Here is a 17,254-nt window from a genome sequence, read left to right on the forward strand (position 1 = left end):
CGTCCTGTTTGTTTAGTGTTTTTAACAACAAATATGTGTCATAGTCCAAATTATTAAAAAATAGTAAAGAAATGGAACGAATATATATACAGGGTGAGGCACCTAAAACAGGCCACCTGAATATCTCGGCTGTTATTGGTGATAGAAAAAAATGTATCAGACCAAACTTGCATGGTTTCGAGGGATACATAATTTGTTCTAAATACTTTTTTATTAGGTGGACGCGTAGAGGTCATATGAAGGTCAACTTCGTTTTTTTAAAAGGTATGATATGTTTTTTTACGTACCATCTAGTAGAGCGTTTGGAGATGCGCAAATTTTTTCTTTTCCGAGAAGTTCTGAGTTGATGATATCATTATTTTTTATATTGCCTAGAGTTCTCTGCTATTGAAAATACCGTAAATTCAGAAATGAAAAAGTTCTAGCCCTTAGAAATTTTTTCTTTTTCCGCGAAGTTCTGAGTTGTTATCATTATTTTTTATATTGCCTAGAGTTCTCTGCTATTGAAAATACCGTAAATTCAGAAATTAAAAAGTTCTAGCCCTTAGAAATTTTTTCTTTTCCGAGAAGTTCTGAGTCGTTGATATCTATATTTTTTATATTGCCTAGAGTTCTCTGCTATTGAAAATACTGTAAACTTAGAAATGAAAAAGTTCTAGCACTTAAAAATTTTAGCTTTCAGTGACCTTGAATGATTTTGACCCGTAGATCAATGTGCGCATCTCCAAACGCTCTACTAGATGGTACGTAAAAAAACATATCATACCATTTAAAAAAACGAAGTTGACCTTCATATGACCTCTACGCGTCCACCTAATAAAAAATTATTAAGAACAAATTATGTATCCCTCGAAACCATGCAAGTTTGGTCTGATACATTTTTTTCTATCACCAATAACAGCCGAGATATTCAGGTGGCCTGTTTTAGGTGCCTCACCCTGTATATTACAACAATAGTTTATTTCTTTTATTTCGTACATTACATACAAAAATGAGATATAGCAATATCATATATATAAAATGACTTTTATGTAACCGTTCGTAAGAGCATACGCATATTGCCTTTGTTAGATACCATAATTCCCTGCACTTAAGGAACAAAGCATCACAATTTTTGCGGTGTCCGCATCCCCGAAGACATCCATATTTCAGACGCCGTTTTTTCCACAAAATCCCCTGCTGCCCGCCGAGGAAAGATCTCTCCTCCGGAATTTCTGTTCTGTTTCTGTAAATCGGGATTTCACTGCGTAGCTTCCGCTTTTGCGTCTCTTGCCGTCTCAGTGCTTCCGCCATCGTACGTGAGAGGAGGATCTCTTTCGCGGGTTTTCCGGCGATTATCATCTTCAACAACGTATTTCGGAAACGACCGGCGTCACCGTTTCTGACAAGTTAGCAGTCTAACGAACTAACGCACTGCCGTCCTGAAGATCTTCATCTCGTCGTGCGCTTCCACCCGCGGAGAATCATGCATTTTAATGCGAAGCTTCAACTCTTCACGGAAGAAATGCATTAGGAGGAGGAAATCATCGCTACGTATCCCGAGCTTGATTTCACTCGAATGGCTCCTATTTCCCGCGATCGTTATTCTATCCGTCTGTTTTTCTCGTTATTCGCGAGCACTCAGTTCGATGGAAAACAGAGATCCTACTTCAAAAGGACTATACACATCTCTCATAGCGAGAAAGCGCATTCCCGAATTCACGAACGGAAGAATAACCATTCCGTTACCTTGCCCGGAGATGGCACGCAATGTCTGAGGGAGGAAACTACCTGAATACATCACTAAATTTGAGAGAGATAAAGTAGGAATTATACTGAAATACGGAGGAGTATCAGTTGTTCAAAAATTTACAGACCTCTGCTTTAGATTATTTATTATTGTGAAAGAAAACATTTTCTCTCCCGAAGCGTGTAAACTCCGAAAAAAGATGTTAAATAATGAACCAGTATTCTATATTAATGTACTTACGACTTTGTCAGTTTTTCTTTTCGTACTAATGTAACTAATCAAGTTTCAAGGGCGAAGCCGACGCCGAGGTCCCTTCCACTTTGCGCCCACGTGTCCTGCGATCGTGGTCACGAGTAGACAATGATCCCACATCCATTAAAAAGAAAGAAGCGGCCCAGCAATCTCGCACCGAAACTCATGTGGGAGTATCCCTTCCCGAGGGCGCGCGTAGGGAGTCTCGTATTACGTATTCCTTTGTATGCGTATGTAAATCCACCGACACAACGGCGTAGAATCGCGAGAGAGGGGGAAATGTGAAAAATGTGGGGTCATCTCGAAAACTTGCGTTCGAGAATTAAAACGTGCATAAAAGCGCCTTTCTTTTTTACTCGCGCGAGACGGTACATTTCGAGCGAGATAAACGTTTCGCAGCGTGTCCAATTGCGCCCCCGTTGTGCCTTTGGGCATTTTATAAATAATCGCTATCGCTGCGATCGATATGACATTAAAGTTAAATACAAAAAACATGTTTTTCACGATTTTTGCGACTCTTTATTTCCACCCACACGATTTATATTCGCGCTCAATACGTCCGGAAATAAACAGCGAATACGTCTACACGAAAGAGTCGCAAGAATTGCGTCCTGATGGGCATTTATGGCAGAACGCGAAGGTGGATAATATGATGTTTTTGCAGACTTTAGTGGCTTTTACAAGCATACTAAAGGACATTCTATAAACATGGTAACGAGGTGCCGCAGTCTAGCACTCGAATGAAACGTACTCATCGAGGATAAAATTCTCATATAGAGGAATATTAAGAAGCTATAATATACATATATTCTTTATTCATATATACATATATTGTTAATACATTTACATATATTGTTGCTGATAAAGGCATTCAGAAGTATAATTTCATAGCGTAGACATTTTTATCGTCAGATGCAGTGTTTGCGCCTTTGCGCAGTGATGCAGGTATATGTATGTCGCGTTTGTCTTTCATAAGTGAATGTGTGCATCGAAAGCGCGAGCGCTATTCCGCCCATACCATCATCCTTAAAATTTCGTAGTCGTATATCGTAACAAATGATTTTTTATTGGCCAAACCTTTTTCTCGTGCAAATTTATGCCCGCTTCTTATTCATCCCTTTTCCTCGCGTGCCTCATTCAATTGAAACGGCCCTTTGATACTTTGTATTTCGTAATGGTTAAACGATGGATTCCTGTGTATTATGTTAAATGACGTACACAATAATTTCATTCTTCCGCACTCGTAACGTGCGTTTATTAATTCGTGTGATTCGTGAAGCAGAAATATTTTTTATATTTTCACGAAATATATATTTTTCTCGAAAGAAATGTATTTTATATAAAATATTATTTCATACGTGAAAAAGTAATAAGTATCTAGTAAGAGTCGTCATGATTGTGTTTATGTTATTAATCATTTTACGAATGTTTACTGTGTAATGCAATACTGTGTAATAAAAATTATGTGTTATGCGAAATTAATAATTGCGAAGAGAATTAATAAAAGCGAAGAGTGTGTAGACTATTATATATATAAAATTATAATGATAAGTTATCGAGATTTATTGAAAGCGAATAAATATATTGATAAGTTTAGTTTAATTGAGAAGCGTTTTATTGGAATAAAGTTAAAGTATAAATGATTGAATGTTGCATTGTAATGCTTATTCAGTTGAATATACATATGTAATACGGTATCGTAATAAACGGATATCGATATTGATGTTGCAAAACCGATAATGTCGGCGCACATTTTAATTGAAAGTTTATTAGTTATTCGAAACCTCTTGCACAAGCTTATTATTAAAAATTCGCTGCGCTCGCTTTGTCAGTAGCATAACTCGATAACTCTGTGGCTTTCCCCGTCATACTTTTACTGTCATGTTTTACAATCCGTGTTTTGCGTTCTCTCACCCGACTAATCGATAACGCTTTCCCGGGATTCAACTAAACTATATCCTTATCAAACATATTGCGGCGCAATTATAACTTCCGAACACCCAAACGACGAAGAAACTCCAACATTCATGCGGATTCCATTAAACGAAAGTTCAATAATATCTCCGTATTCACCATTATTAATTTAAATTATTCTTCATTTTGTAAGTCATCCAGTTAAGCGTATTTAAATATGGTATATTTTAATACCAGTGTAATAGAATTTTTTGTATACAACAATTATGCAACATAGATTATACAGTAAAGCGCAGAATATTACAATGAAAGGAGTATATCACTTTTATTTCTCGTTTAGAGCATTTCAGGCTGGGCACCTGGAGTTGCGAGGTCCAACTTCCAACGTATCCTTTCGGTAACATTGGTTCTCGGATTATAAGAAGTTTCATTGTGATAAAGGATATTTCCGTCATATCGCTCTTCAATATCGCGCACATACGGTTCCCCGTCTGGCGTGTGACCGGACATGATCGTTCTTGAAAGGCCATTTCCAGTGCTGACGACAATGATATTGCCATTGTTTGATATTATCCGTCCGTGTACATCTGCGAACAAATTTTCGTGCAATAAGCTAATCTCTCTCGTCGATTATGGCGGGTTACATCAATATAATGCGCAATGGCCACAATTACATATTAAATCAAACTGCTTGCATGTGACTTAATTTTTTTAATTTAAGTTTAATTTTTTAAATTTAATTAATTGTTTTAATTTAATTTAATTTAAACATGTTTTAATTAATTAAACACAATTTAATTAAAACATGTTTATCTACAGAAAGCACACAACTTTAAAATATAAATTGATTAAATCAAGAATTGATTAAACAGTCTCGTTATCTCCGCGACTCTGTCTCTGCTTCAACGTGATCGAAATTGTAAGAAATCATATCTATGAGAGTTTCCAAAGCACGTTTGATTACGACCCGGTAAAGCAATCACTTTCGATTTCGAGACACCCTGTACAATCCCCAACTAATTGCATTTAAATTGTAATGTCATCAGCTGCTGGCTCCAAGTGTGTATAACGGGAACGAAACTTTTTAGCGATAATCGCCGATAACGCTGATTCGATATGCCTCTAGGTATAGCCACGCACTAATTGCATAGGTAAACGCTGCGTGCGAAGCTGAACGTCGGTATCGAATTAACGGTGCCGAGTGGAAAAAGTGTTCTAGCCACCTTGAGACTCATAGAGGAGAATGCAAGTGTCTATTCGCCGTATCTTGGTCGATAGTGAAAGGAACTTGGTTCGACCGTGCGGCGAGCGATTTTGAGGTTCCCCGTTGGACTCTTTATCTCTCGTAACGATAAAGAACATCGTGATGCGATTTGTGCATGAACTATTATGCAAACGCGTCGACCTCTCTTCCGTATGTGACACGAAAGAGACACCACGAATTTCCATGCTACACTGATACCGCTGTTCCGGAATTTTCCGAACGAGCAACGGATGGGCAAACACGTCGCTATATTGCTCAGCAATATTGATCCAGGTTCTCTAGAGGCAATATCGAATTAAATAATACTACGCGAGGCGTTAAATATTTAACAGCGTATTAGAAACGCTGATAAAAATAGCACAATGAGGAAAAACAGCACAATAAGAAATGGATAAAAGCAGCACAATGAATAATAAAGTCTGCGATGCGCTTCTGGCAAGAGCGAGAATCTTGATCTCTTTTATGGTCATCAGATTCATTTGCATGAGGCGCAAACGTTTTCAGCGCAACGATTAAATCACCATGTCTCTTTTACTTGGATCCAGTTTCTTAATTTTTATCCCACTCTTTTCTGTCGTATTGCCTACTTAGAACTAACGCCATGAGTCATTTACGTGCCGTGATAATTTAATACGGTTATTCGATCTCTGTCTCGGCTATCCTTGGACTAGACAAACACCAATCAGCGTCGGATTGTTAAATATCTCGCAGCAGATTACCTCTCGGTAGACTCTCGATCGCTCTGTTGGCTTCCCTGAGCGCAGGCTCCAATGAATCTTGCACATTCTGCTGTATCTGTGCTTTCAACTGTTGGGTGAAGCGCTGTACCTGTCCATTAATATTTTCGGTCATACGAGTGATGCTGCGCGTCAGATCGTTGGTCCAATCCGCTGCGCTCATCGTCGAACATGCGCTGCAACAGAAAACCGCATGTATTATCAGACAAATGACAGATTACAGGCTCCACGTTCATTCGCTCAGCACGAATGCAATCGCAGCAAACAATAGCTCGCACACCTATACCGCGCGATGATTCATACGCGCCCACCAAGTGTAAAAGCACATATATGACGACACGATAATAGTCAAATGTTATCATTGGAGCGCGGAGGTTGCGAACGATATTACTGCCGAGCGACAATCGGCGCATTCAGTGCGAAAATACAGCTGCCAACCTATCCTCCGCATGATTGAAACGGTCAGATTCGTCGACCAACTGCAGAACTGTGCTGTTCCACCGATCAGAATCTACGTAGCGGTCGAACGTTAATGTGGAAGAGGAACGTAGCAAATCGTTGGCGATCAACGGAGACTGACCTGATCAGCAATGCGGCAATCAGAACGACATCGCTGGTTTTCCTAGCCATTTCTGCCCGTCTTTGGATCTCGCGTGATGTAAGTGGAAAGACGAAGTCACGCTTTCGCCGTCACCGAGAACGCGTAATGGATCCGGTTAGGTCACACCTCGTTCTGTGCGCTACGACGATCAGCAAAGCATATTGCACCGGTGCCGCTAACGCTCTGCTGTGCCCCGCGGTCTCTCTGCGCTTTTATATACACAGACATTCGTGAGCATGATGTTATCAAAGCCGCACTCTGGAGTTACGTATAATACGTGTACGCACGTCGCAACGGCAGTAGACTGCCGCAATAGACCAAGGAAACGCGAACGAGGTCCTCGGAAGGATAGTGGGATGGATCGTCGAACAACGTCACGATCAAGATGTTATTGATACGATAAAATTGAAAGAAACATTCAACAATAAAGGACAGGAAGAAGTGAGATCGAATTGAAAGGAAGGATAAAATGTTGAAAAATGAAAGACACGCAAGATAAAATTGAAAGAAACGGTGAAAAATAATGCGGATGCATGTGCCTACTGTTTAAAGTTTTAAACGGCGTAGAGGATGTAGGAGAATATATGAGTTTTACATGATTTTATGTGACAGTACTGTATAAGTTAAGAGTTATTTTTCATTTACACGTTGGTCACTATTTATAGCTATTCTATTTATACACTTGTCTGTATTGATATATTCTCTTGACGTAATATGTAATACGTACACGTATACTTAAAGATATTTTATGATACCACATTTTCACTCAATAATATTAGATTATTGTATAATTTTTCGTATTGTCTTATTTCGTGCGCTTATCTTTGACGCACAATAAATTATTATTAGATTTATTTTTAAACTACGCTGCTAGGTAGTATGCAACCAACTTAACAGCGCAGTTGATTGGCAAAAACAAATCTAATAATAATTTATTGCGCGTCGAAGATAAGCATACAAAATACGACAGAAATTATACAATAATCTAATATATGAATATATTAGGTTGGCAAATAAGTTCGTTCGGTTTTTGTTTCGGTGCAACTTCTTTCCAATTCACTCTTGTTTTTCTCGATACTATCGCGCAACTTCAGAGTGCATTTAAAAGTACATGTTTCACATAACCTTTCTGTAAATTTTGGTTTGACTAACATCAATATTGTGTGTGCTGCGTAGCTGTAAAAATGGAAGTAAATAACGTGCATTATCGTCATATTTTGCTCTATTATTTCAAGAAGAGCAAACGAGCTGCAAAGGCTCATAAAAAGATATGCCGTGTTTATGGAGATGATGCCTTAACAGAACGCGTATGTCAAAAGTGGTTCACCAAATTCCGTTCTGGAGATTTTGACGTCAATGATGCGCCTCGCTCCGGTCGCCCGATCGAGATTGATTCAAGTAATGTCAAAGCTATCATCGATAAAAATCCATCCCAATCGGTGCGAGAGATTGCTACAGCACTTAATATATCTCATATAAAGCGTAGAAAACAATTTGCGCCAACTGGAATACGTTTCTCGGCTCAATGTGTGGGTGCCGCATGAATTAACCGAGGCCAACTTGGCCACTCGCATATCCATCTGTGATTTGCTGCGGAAACGTCAAGAAAACGATCAATTTTTGAAGCGGTTAGTGACAGGAGATGAAAAATGGGTCGTCTATGAGAATGTAACGCGGAAAAGATCATGGGGACACAGCAGCGAGCCACCACAAACAACCTCGAAGGCAGGATTGCATTCGAAGAAGATCATGCTCTCCGTATGGTGGGATTTCAAAGGTGTCACTTACTACGAGCTGTTACCGTCAAGCAAAACAATTGATTCAACCATATACTGCTCGCAGTTAACAAAATTGGACCAAGCACTCCGCAAAAAACGTCCAGAATTGATAAATCGAAAAGGTGTTGTCTTCCACCACAATAACGCCAGACCTCACACATCATTGACAACTCGGAACAAATTACTCAGTCTTGGCTGGGATGTTTTGCCTCATCCTGCGTATTCACCGAACCTGGCCCCTTCCGATTATCATTTATTCCGGTCGTTGCAAAACTCTTTAAACGGAAAAATCTTCAAGGATGAAGAGAACGTCAAAAGACACCTGGATTGGTTTTTCGCCGATAAGCCTCAGATGTTTTACGAACGCGGCATAATGAAGTTGGTGGAAAGATGGCAAGAAGTCATCAATAAAAATGGTCAATATATAATTGATTAAAATTTATTTCGTGTATCAAAAAAATTGTATTTTATTCCACCTTAAAAAACCGAACCAACTTATTTGCCAACCCAATATAATAACTCGAACTTTTATAATAATTGTTATTCTCTATTTTAAGTCGCGGCATTGTTTTTCCATTATAACACGATGTTTGTTCAAAAAATAACGTTTTTTCAAAAAGTCCTCTGATTGTTGCGATCTACCACATTCATTTCCAACCATTTCCCGATCAGATACAAAACGAATAAAACTAAATGAATAACGCGACGCGCGTCGAATTGGATAAATCGCACATATCAGATTTCATCCGAATTTCGCGACTCTCAACGAGATCACGTCAAAAGAGCAAGAGGTGCGCGAGATGCATCGGTAAGATTTATCGCGACGCCTTTACGAACTACCATAATTCAGAGGTACGATCGACAGTCCGAAGCCGCAGCTTGAAATACGAGCTCTCGTTACATTTTTCTTTGCAAAACAAAACAACTTTCTGTGACGACGAACGAAGAATTGCACTCGTACACTCGTTCTGCAAGTGTCTATTACGTGGCTGTCTGATGAGTCATTACTTGCTACACTTGAATTAAGAATATTAAAACCAGTATAAAATTTGTGAGCCAAATCGATCTTCGATGCGGAGAAATATATTTAATCCTCACAAACGGCAGATTAATTTGTCACGTTCCTTTACTGATACGACACAAATGCATTATGTAAATAAAAAAATGAGAGATTATTATAGATATCTTTTTAATTAGAATTTGGTTAATTTAGAGTTCTTTTTACTACGAAGATGTCGAGGAACATTATTATTTATCACACCTAGCAAATATTTCATTATATGTAATCGAGTTTGAGATTGATTAATTAGCAAATCTTAAAATTAATTAAAGAATATGATATCTTCATATTCACTACATATATTATCTATTTTTTCCTAGAAAGCTTGAGTTGCTGGAAGCACTTTATTCTCACTCGTGAATTACTTAAAAACCGTAGACTGCCTCGGGGTTTCCGTCGAGAATAAATTACTTAAAATGCTCAAACAACCTGAAATGGCAATGCAATTATATATTCTAGTTATTAATTACAAATACGATAAAATTTTATCACACGTAGCAATATATTCCTGCAATTATCATATATTTCATGAATAATTATATTGTCTCGCCAATCGTTACAATCGTGGAAATCATGGCGAGACAAAATCATTTCAATCTCCGACTTGAACCATCGTGAGATCGCTACACGATGTCATTTCTTTTTTTATCATCTTACATGACCGCTGCACCCTAATCGTCCTAAACGTCGTGGGTCGCTCCAGGTAACGAGATGCGTGTCGTGAAGCCGATTAAGGACGAGCATAAGAGGATCGGACGAAGGCGGTCGTAAGAAAAAGTACAGGCGATTTGTTTTGGATAGACGTCAGCTTTTTCGCCAATAATAACAATAACAATGACAATCTCGAGATGAATCGTGATTAATGATATAAGAGATAAACTTTATGCAATAATGCATTAACAGTTCGAGGAAGCTTCGTCATCGATTTATCGAATCTATAAAAGACTTCGTTACGAAGTACGCGTTTAAATCATCACTGCCGGAGGGAGTGATGCGCTCAACGTATCTTTTTGATGTACCTTTTGCACGTACCCTTTCGTACACTCTTTTACCATATATATTATACGTGCACGATGCCGCAAAATGATGACTCGCAAGATTGCACCGCGGCCCGATCAATCTGTAACAGTACGAAATTTGTCTTTACCTTCGTCCCGGCGCGTAAAACAAATTTCTAAGAAAATTACTTCCAATGACGGAGACTCTAATCGCTTATTCATCCATCACTATCGATATTTTTACCCCGCAGCCTCGTTACGCGCGGTCAGGAACTGCGAGCTGCATCATCTCGCCAACACGGCATGCATACTCGTTTTGCGTTGCCTGCGTTGCATCTTTAGTAAGAAAAAATATCCTCATGTGTTATGCATATTCAACTCATTATTGCTGATGCCATTAGCTTCTATGGAAAACATTACCTGCTAAAAAGAGTACGTTAAATATTATTGTAAGAGCAGTCCAATATAATATCTATATATTTGTATATATATTAGCACAATTTTGACAAAGTTGCTTTTACGGAAATAATAATTTCGAAAAAGATTTTAATTTATTTGAAATAGTATAACGAAATATTGCAATGTGCGAAAGTGGCGAGACGAATCTTTCTTCAGAAATTGCAGACTGGCGCCTCGTACATTCCGATTCAGTTTCACGTTCGGGCTACTTTTGCCAACGTACCAAAAGCGCTATTATGTCGGTTTCCTTTTTCGTCGTCTTCGGCCTTGCGAACACGGCCTTCCCTGTAATTATCTCTCTCTTTTCCTCGTCTTTTTTCCGTCGCTTCCCCAACACGGACCCTCGGGCGGACACTATTCGCTTCTCGCACAGCCTAATAGATTCGAGAATACTCCACGGTACACGGCTCTAGCGGGTATTAATCTTCATTACGGTACTGTCTCCGACACGCACGATATTCCTGAATCGGCCGTAAGATTAAGCTAATCATTTTGCGTCTCTGGTACCGCTAGCTGTTACCTTCAATCAAATTTGATCGCAACGTTCTACGCTAACATGACACTGCTCTTCGCTCCGTTCAAGCTGAATTACTCTGAATTGTTTCAGAAGTGAAGCAAATTGCCTATCTATTCAAGTGAAATTTGGTACGGTTATTTCTTACCCGTTATCTTCGCGGTCGTTGTCGTTTTCCAAATTTAAGAATTAACAAGCACTACCTTACTCACAGGAACAATCATTATTAGATTTGAAGTTATTGTTAAAATTGGAAATTCGGTGAAATCATCGGGGCACCAAGATTGCGAGGTGAAATCATCGTTATAAGCGAGACCATCTGTGCTTGAAATCGTGTAACGTCATGTAACGTCAGCAGCATGATTGCAAGTGTATGTTCGTCGACGTTCGTTACGCGCCCGTGTCAGAATGGAACACGCTTGGCCGATAAGAGGCCGTAAGGTCATCTCTCACGCTTAATACGAGAAGCGCAATAATGACCACCGGCTTTCAAGATACACACCGGCGAAGCCGCACGAAGGAGGGCTTTCAGTTAATCGCACTTGCAACGTGCTCCATTTCACGTACTAATTATCCATCATCGATCCACCTGAACCCCAGCTTTTTATATATCTTGCAGTTACGTAAACCCAGGATCTATGTATATTAAGTAATTATGTAAGAGATAGTAATTAAACGAAATGCATTATATATTATTATATTTCGTGTTTTATTAGAGCTTTCCTGTAGAGGACGTATTACGTTAATATAACTATACAACATAGATTAATACATAATATCGTTGAATTTGTGAAAAATGAATATCTGATATTCATACGTTAAAAAATTAAGATGCTTCTCACGGTCGTTACCGCTCGCGAATTACAAGCACGACACGTGCGAACAATGACCCGCATTATATGAATGACGGCGCTCGACAAGACGTTTAAACAGGCATTCTGTGCTCTCCGCTTCTGTCTAAAATTTTACTACGCTAACGAGCGCATTGTAAGTAAATCGAAGCTACTCGAGCTTCTTTCGTTTGATCATCAAAGCGCGATTTTCCGCTCAGAATCTTTCAAAGCGATTCGCGTTTCAGTGCCGCGCGATGAATCGATGAAAGTCGAATGAAAGACTCGGAGGAGAATGCATAAAAACGCATTCCCGCAATCGATCGCGGATGCTGATCGGCAATCAACGTGCATTATACGTTATAAGTTATACGTGAGGAATGAATCGGGCAGAACGCCAGCTAGAGATCCGTAATAAAACGATGCAACAATCTTACCACTCTATGTTGGACCGAGTTCTACTCTCGTAATAAATGCATTACAACCCCCTGCGAAGCGCAACGTAGACAAAATGGTCGAACGTCATTTTGCCTTTGATTCGAGTAATTACACGTATGGAAGCTGCTAATTGATTCGTTGCGGAGTACATCCCAGTACGCAGGAGGTGCATACGGGATGCGAACCCGCGGGATACGATCGCAATTTACGTCCGGAGAGAAACTAGACTAATTGCGTTACGCGTACAGCGCGCTTTTCAACCCCTGGGAACCACCGAGTTGCCTTGCGTTCCTCTGCAAGCTAAAATTCGCGCGATATCTTCTTTCCCCTTTTCACGGAGCACCTTTTTTCCGGTCAAAGAGGAACTGATCAACTTGTGTGAAAAAATATTTTTTTCTTTCTTACCCCGATGGGAATAGCTGGAGGGAAAAATATTTCAAAATTATTTTTTTTGCTCTGCACTATCAGTCGAAATTGTGAAACGGGAGCGTGTTTAGTCAGCACAACATGCAGCGAATCGCTTGGTGCACTCACACCATTTATGCAACGCTTCTCGCTCGGGCTGGAGTTCGCGGCATTTCGGACGGCATCCGGCATGCAGGATAGAGCCGTAAAGCCCGGAAAAATAACGTAACCACCGGTCGAGCACTTGACACCGGGGTTTATACGCGAGTTCTCGATGGAAGTGGCTCGTGCATCTGGTCGGATCGAGGAGGGCGGATCGAGGGGAACCGCCGAGGGGAAAGCAGGATGTAGGAGGATGTTGTTGTTGTTGACCCACGGAGCAGGAACAGGTTTCGAATTCGGATTATGCCGACCCGAAACCGCTTCTCCGTGCAGCGCGATCGTTCTCCACGCAACCGTTTTCCACACAATCGCGCCCAGGTATATGTGCATGTGTGTACATGTGTGTGTGCGTGCGCGCGATCGCACGTGTGTGTGTGCAGCTCGACCCCCCACGCAACCTTTCCGTACAGTAAAAGCGCTTCTCCGCGGCTTCGATTCTCCTTCTTCGTCCTTGAACCCTCCTCTCGCGCCCCTGCTCCTGAGAAGGTGGATCACACCGCGAGAGCGGCGGAGATGCTGAAGATCCTCTCCGGAGAGAGGTGCTTCTCCCGATAATATATATTCACCTTCGACTCCGGCGGAGCGGGAGCAGGTAGCGGGGAACCTAGATCGTAAACGCGTAATCATCCTGTTCTCGAAATAAGACTCACAAAAGGGCGAGATCAGAGAGAGAGAGAGAGAGAGGGAGAGAGAGAGAGAGAGAGAGAGAGAGAGAGAGAGAAACGAAGGAAGAGATGCAGAGAGGCATGGAAGGAAAGACGTGGTCTCTCTCATTCTCTCTCCTTTTCTATCTTCTTCCTGATCAGGTCCAGTTTGAGCAGACTCCAGTTCGCGGAAGGTTATCGTCCTTGAAGCGAGCCTTGGAACGGGACGTACTCCGTCACGGATGACAGGTCCCTTATCCCTTGGTCGCTTATCTCGCTCCTGTTTACCCACGGCAAGAAAATGTTGGAGGAAGGGCGCAACGTCTTGCGCGCGAAGTCTGGTCGAGAAACGATTTTCCGCGTGACGGGCACAAGTAGAGAGGAAAAGGAAACGATAATATTCTGTATTTCCCGTAATATTTTCGTTTACATGCCCAATTTCGAGAGGATCCTCTTGATCCCCTGATATTCACTTTTTGGAGTTCCCTTGCTGTATTATAATTTTGATGTTTTAAGTTAGGAGAGAAGATATTTTTCTGTTACTATATCCTTGTGTGTATGTGTGAATATCTTTTAATTTTTCTAACTTCTTTTCTGTGAATCTTCTTAAGAAACTGCTTAAGGATCTTATGATTTGCCGCCTGTATGATTTAACTTCTTATTGCACTAAGCTGTTTCCATGTAGCGGTGCTATATGTAGGATTTATATTAAGAAGCAGTCATTTAATTATCTAAATACGTGAGAAACACGTTTTCTTCCTTTGAAATGTGCACCTTGTGGTTCCAGACAATATTAATCACAAATATCCTTTCCTAGAACGCTCAAAAGATTGCTTCCAGAAGCTTAAGAAAATATGTCACCGATTTTAGCATTTTCTCAAATCGTGTATTCTTGAGTGTGCTTTTGGCAATACAAACAAGATTTTTGCGAACACTATTTTCTGTGATCAATGTAATACTGTTTTTGAAAACTGCAAGTTGGACTGCAAGTTATTAAAACTAAAAGATAGAGTCGAAACTGAAAATCAATAAAAACACTTTTCACTATATAAAATCTTATTTATACGAAATTTAATTTAATTTAGAATTCTCTTTTAATTGTTACATATTTTTGAAACTTACGAATCCTTTTATTTCTTCTTTAAAGAATTTTCGAGCGCTCCATTTACGATAATGTCTTTCAAAATCACGCGAGATGTGCGTTATGCATGCACAATTGTGATTCTAGGACAGTGATTGAAGTAAAGCGCAGACTTCTAGAGCGGAGTAACGAGCAGATGTCAATCCTCAGCGTCGTTAATAAAGCGAGGTTCTCTTAATACAGCACAAACGACCAAGAGACCGACACGAAAAGGACGAAGAGTGGTGGATCTCAGCTGCACTCTTGAACCGCGTTTCAAGGAGACTTTCTGTTACTTGGCAGCGATGCTGCTTCTGCAACGTACGCACCTCGGATTCATAGGTAGTACCCACGGGAAGTTTCTAACGGTGCCCCGCGTACATATACGCAGCAGAAATTGTTTACGATTATTACGCGTAAAATCTCCCGCGGAGCAAATACGGCTGCAATCGGCAAGGATTTTTAAACTAATAAAGGACATCGGGAAGGCGGTCGCGCCTTCCTGCTTCGATAATTAAACGGTACTTGAAAGATAGTTCATATTCTGATCGATAACATCCCGACATTACAGTCGCGAATGTTCCTTGACACACTTCCCTAATAATCATCGATCTTTAGCTGCGATTCGAAAAAACGACTTATTTAAGTCTACCAAACTCGTTTCTGTATTTTACCTGACACGTGTAATGATTAGTATTTCGTGTTTTCTTTTTTTTTTATAGGTGCGCAAGGTATGGTACGGGCAAGCGTTTATTTATTCAGCAAACGCAGTTACAGAAAACTAGCTGTAAGAACTGTCGATTCAATGTTTTTTGTGAACCATTGTGAAGATCGGGTCCGAAGGAGATTGAAGTGGTTCGGCGGTTTTCTGTGCTTTAGGAGATGTTTGTAGTTGCTGTAACTAATTACGTATTTACAATTGCGTTTGAAATGCTTACTGACTCTTTCTCTATTTTTCACTCTAATGATATATGATGATTTTATACGACGTGTATGAAACGTAGATTACACACTTGAAATGAAAGTTTCTTCCTCTAAAGAGTTGTTTGACTTAATTTATGCCATGCCACGTTATACACTCCAGGATTAATGTATTGCTTCAATTACATCGTTCAACATGATTGAACAACATAACAGATTCGCATTGAGAAAATAAGAAAATCACACATATGCTTTGATTTCTTTATACGTTTTCCTTCTCATTCCTTATTCATTCAACAAGTTTCCCACATTATTAATTACAAACTTCTCATTTTTCTTCTTTAATCCTTCCCTTATTCGAGGAACACCATAAAGTCTCGTTATTTTATACTCAATTCCTCTGAATAATGCAAGTTTTCTTTGCTCTCTCCCAATTAATTCACCTTCCTCTTATCTCTTTTAACAATTCCAAAATGAATTCTATCCCTAAAAAGACCTTGTTCACTTGTATGTATTAAAATGTTTCTTATTGCTACAAATATTGAGTGTCGCACTGACACTGCTAGATCGCAATAAAAAGAGAAGAACATCTCACTGACGTTATCACGAAAAATAAGAAAGAGTGTTACACACACGAGCAATGTTGCGTAAAAACGTGTCTCACTGACGCAAGCAATCCGTAGTGTAGAAAAAAGTGTCTAATGGAGACACTATCACCCTGAGGAGGGCTTCGGCTTGATCAAGGCCGTGAGTACTCGCTGTACTCACTTATTCCGTGTTCGTGTTGGAAAGCTCACCTGCTCGCCTCGCCCTGAGGGATGACAAATAGAATCCTCGCACTAAGGGATCGCAATCGAAGGGGTGTCTCGCTGACACGGTCAGGAGTGATATCCGCAGGACCCACTACCCTGTAGAAATCCCGTCGTCCTTGGCTCGCAGAGAGAACGCACTTTTTCCAGCAACTTGCAACCTTTATTTCACAAAGAACAATTATGTTCGATTGCTACTAAGCGGTTGAGTCTGCTGAATGCGGTACCTACCTAACTCGGAACAATACAAGCGTCCCAGACTGGGACTCCCAGTCCATACGATGCCTCTGAACCCTTTGAACTTAGCTGCGATCAACTAGTGACCCTCTAATAACAGTCTGACTATAAGAGCGATTTCGTCAAAATCGTGAGAGAGAGAAAGATATATATATTCGCTACGCATGCGCTGCAGATAGTCCACGCTACATTTCAGTTATTGATATGTTATATTCATTGAAATGCAGCGCATGCGTGAACACATGCGTAGCGAATATATATATATATATATATCTTACTCTCTTGCACGATTTTGACGAAATCGCTCTTATGGCCAGACTCTTATTAGAGGGTCTCTATACGATCGACTCGCGTCGGCTGGCGCCTAGCGGCGGCAGCGCGA

The 17,254-nt window shown here is 40.2% G+C and overlaps 1 protein-coding gene across 2 annotated transcripts; it reads right to left on the reverse strand.

Moving 5' to 3' along the window:
* Positions 1 to 2,774: 2,774 nt before the first annotated feature.
* LOC105281019 lies at positions 2,775 to 17,021 on the reverse strand. Of its 2 annotated transcripts, XM_011341933.3 has the most exons (5): positions 16,867 to 17,021; positions 16,624 to 16,796; positions 6,477 to 6,706; positions 5,879 to 6,072; positions 2,775 to 4,482 (listed from the first exon to the last, which is right to left on the reverse strand). In XM_011341933.3, exons 3-5 carry the CDS (start codon positions 6,524 to 6,526, stop codon positions 4,232 to 4,234), a joined length of 495 nt encoding a protein of 164 aa, XP_011340235.1. In that variant the 5' UTR covers positions 6,527 to 6,706; positions 16,624 to 16,796; positions 16,867 to 17,021; the 3' UTR covers positions 2,775 to 4,231. The 2 variants fall into 2 exon arrangements, with proteins under 2 accessions (XP_011340235.1, XP_011340236.1); XM_011341934.3 differs by lacking the exon at positions 6,477 to 6,706 and having other exon boundaries at positions 16,867 to 17,020.
* Positions 17,022 to 17,254: the final 233 nt, after the last annotated feature.

This window comes from Ooceraea biroi, chromosome 5 (assembly GCF_003672135.1).
Source record: "Ooceraea biroi isolate clonal line C1 chromosome 5, Obir_v5.4, whole genome shotgun sequence".
NCBI classification, from domain to species: Eukaryota; Metazoa; Arthropoda; class Insecta; order Hymenoptera; family Formicidae; genus Ooceraea; species Ooceraea biroi.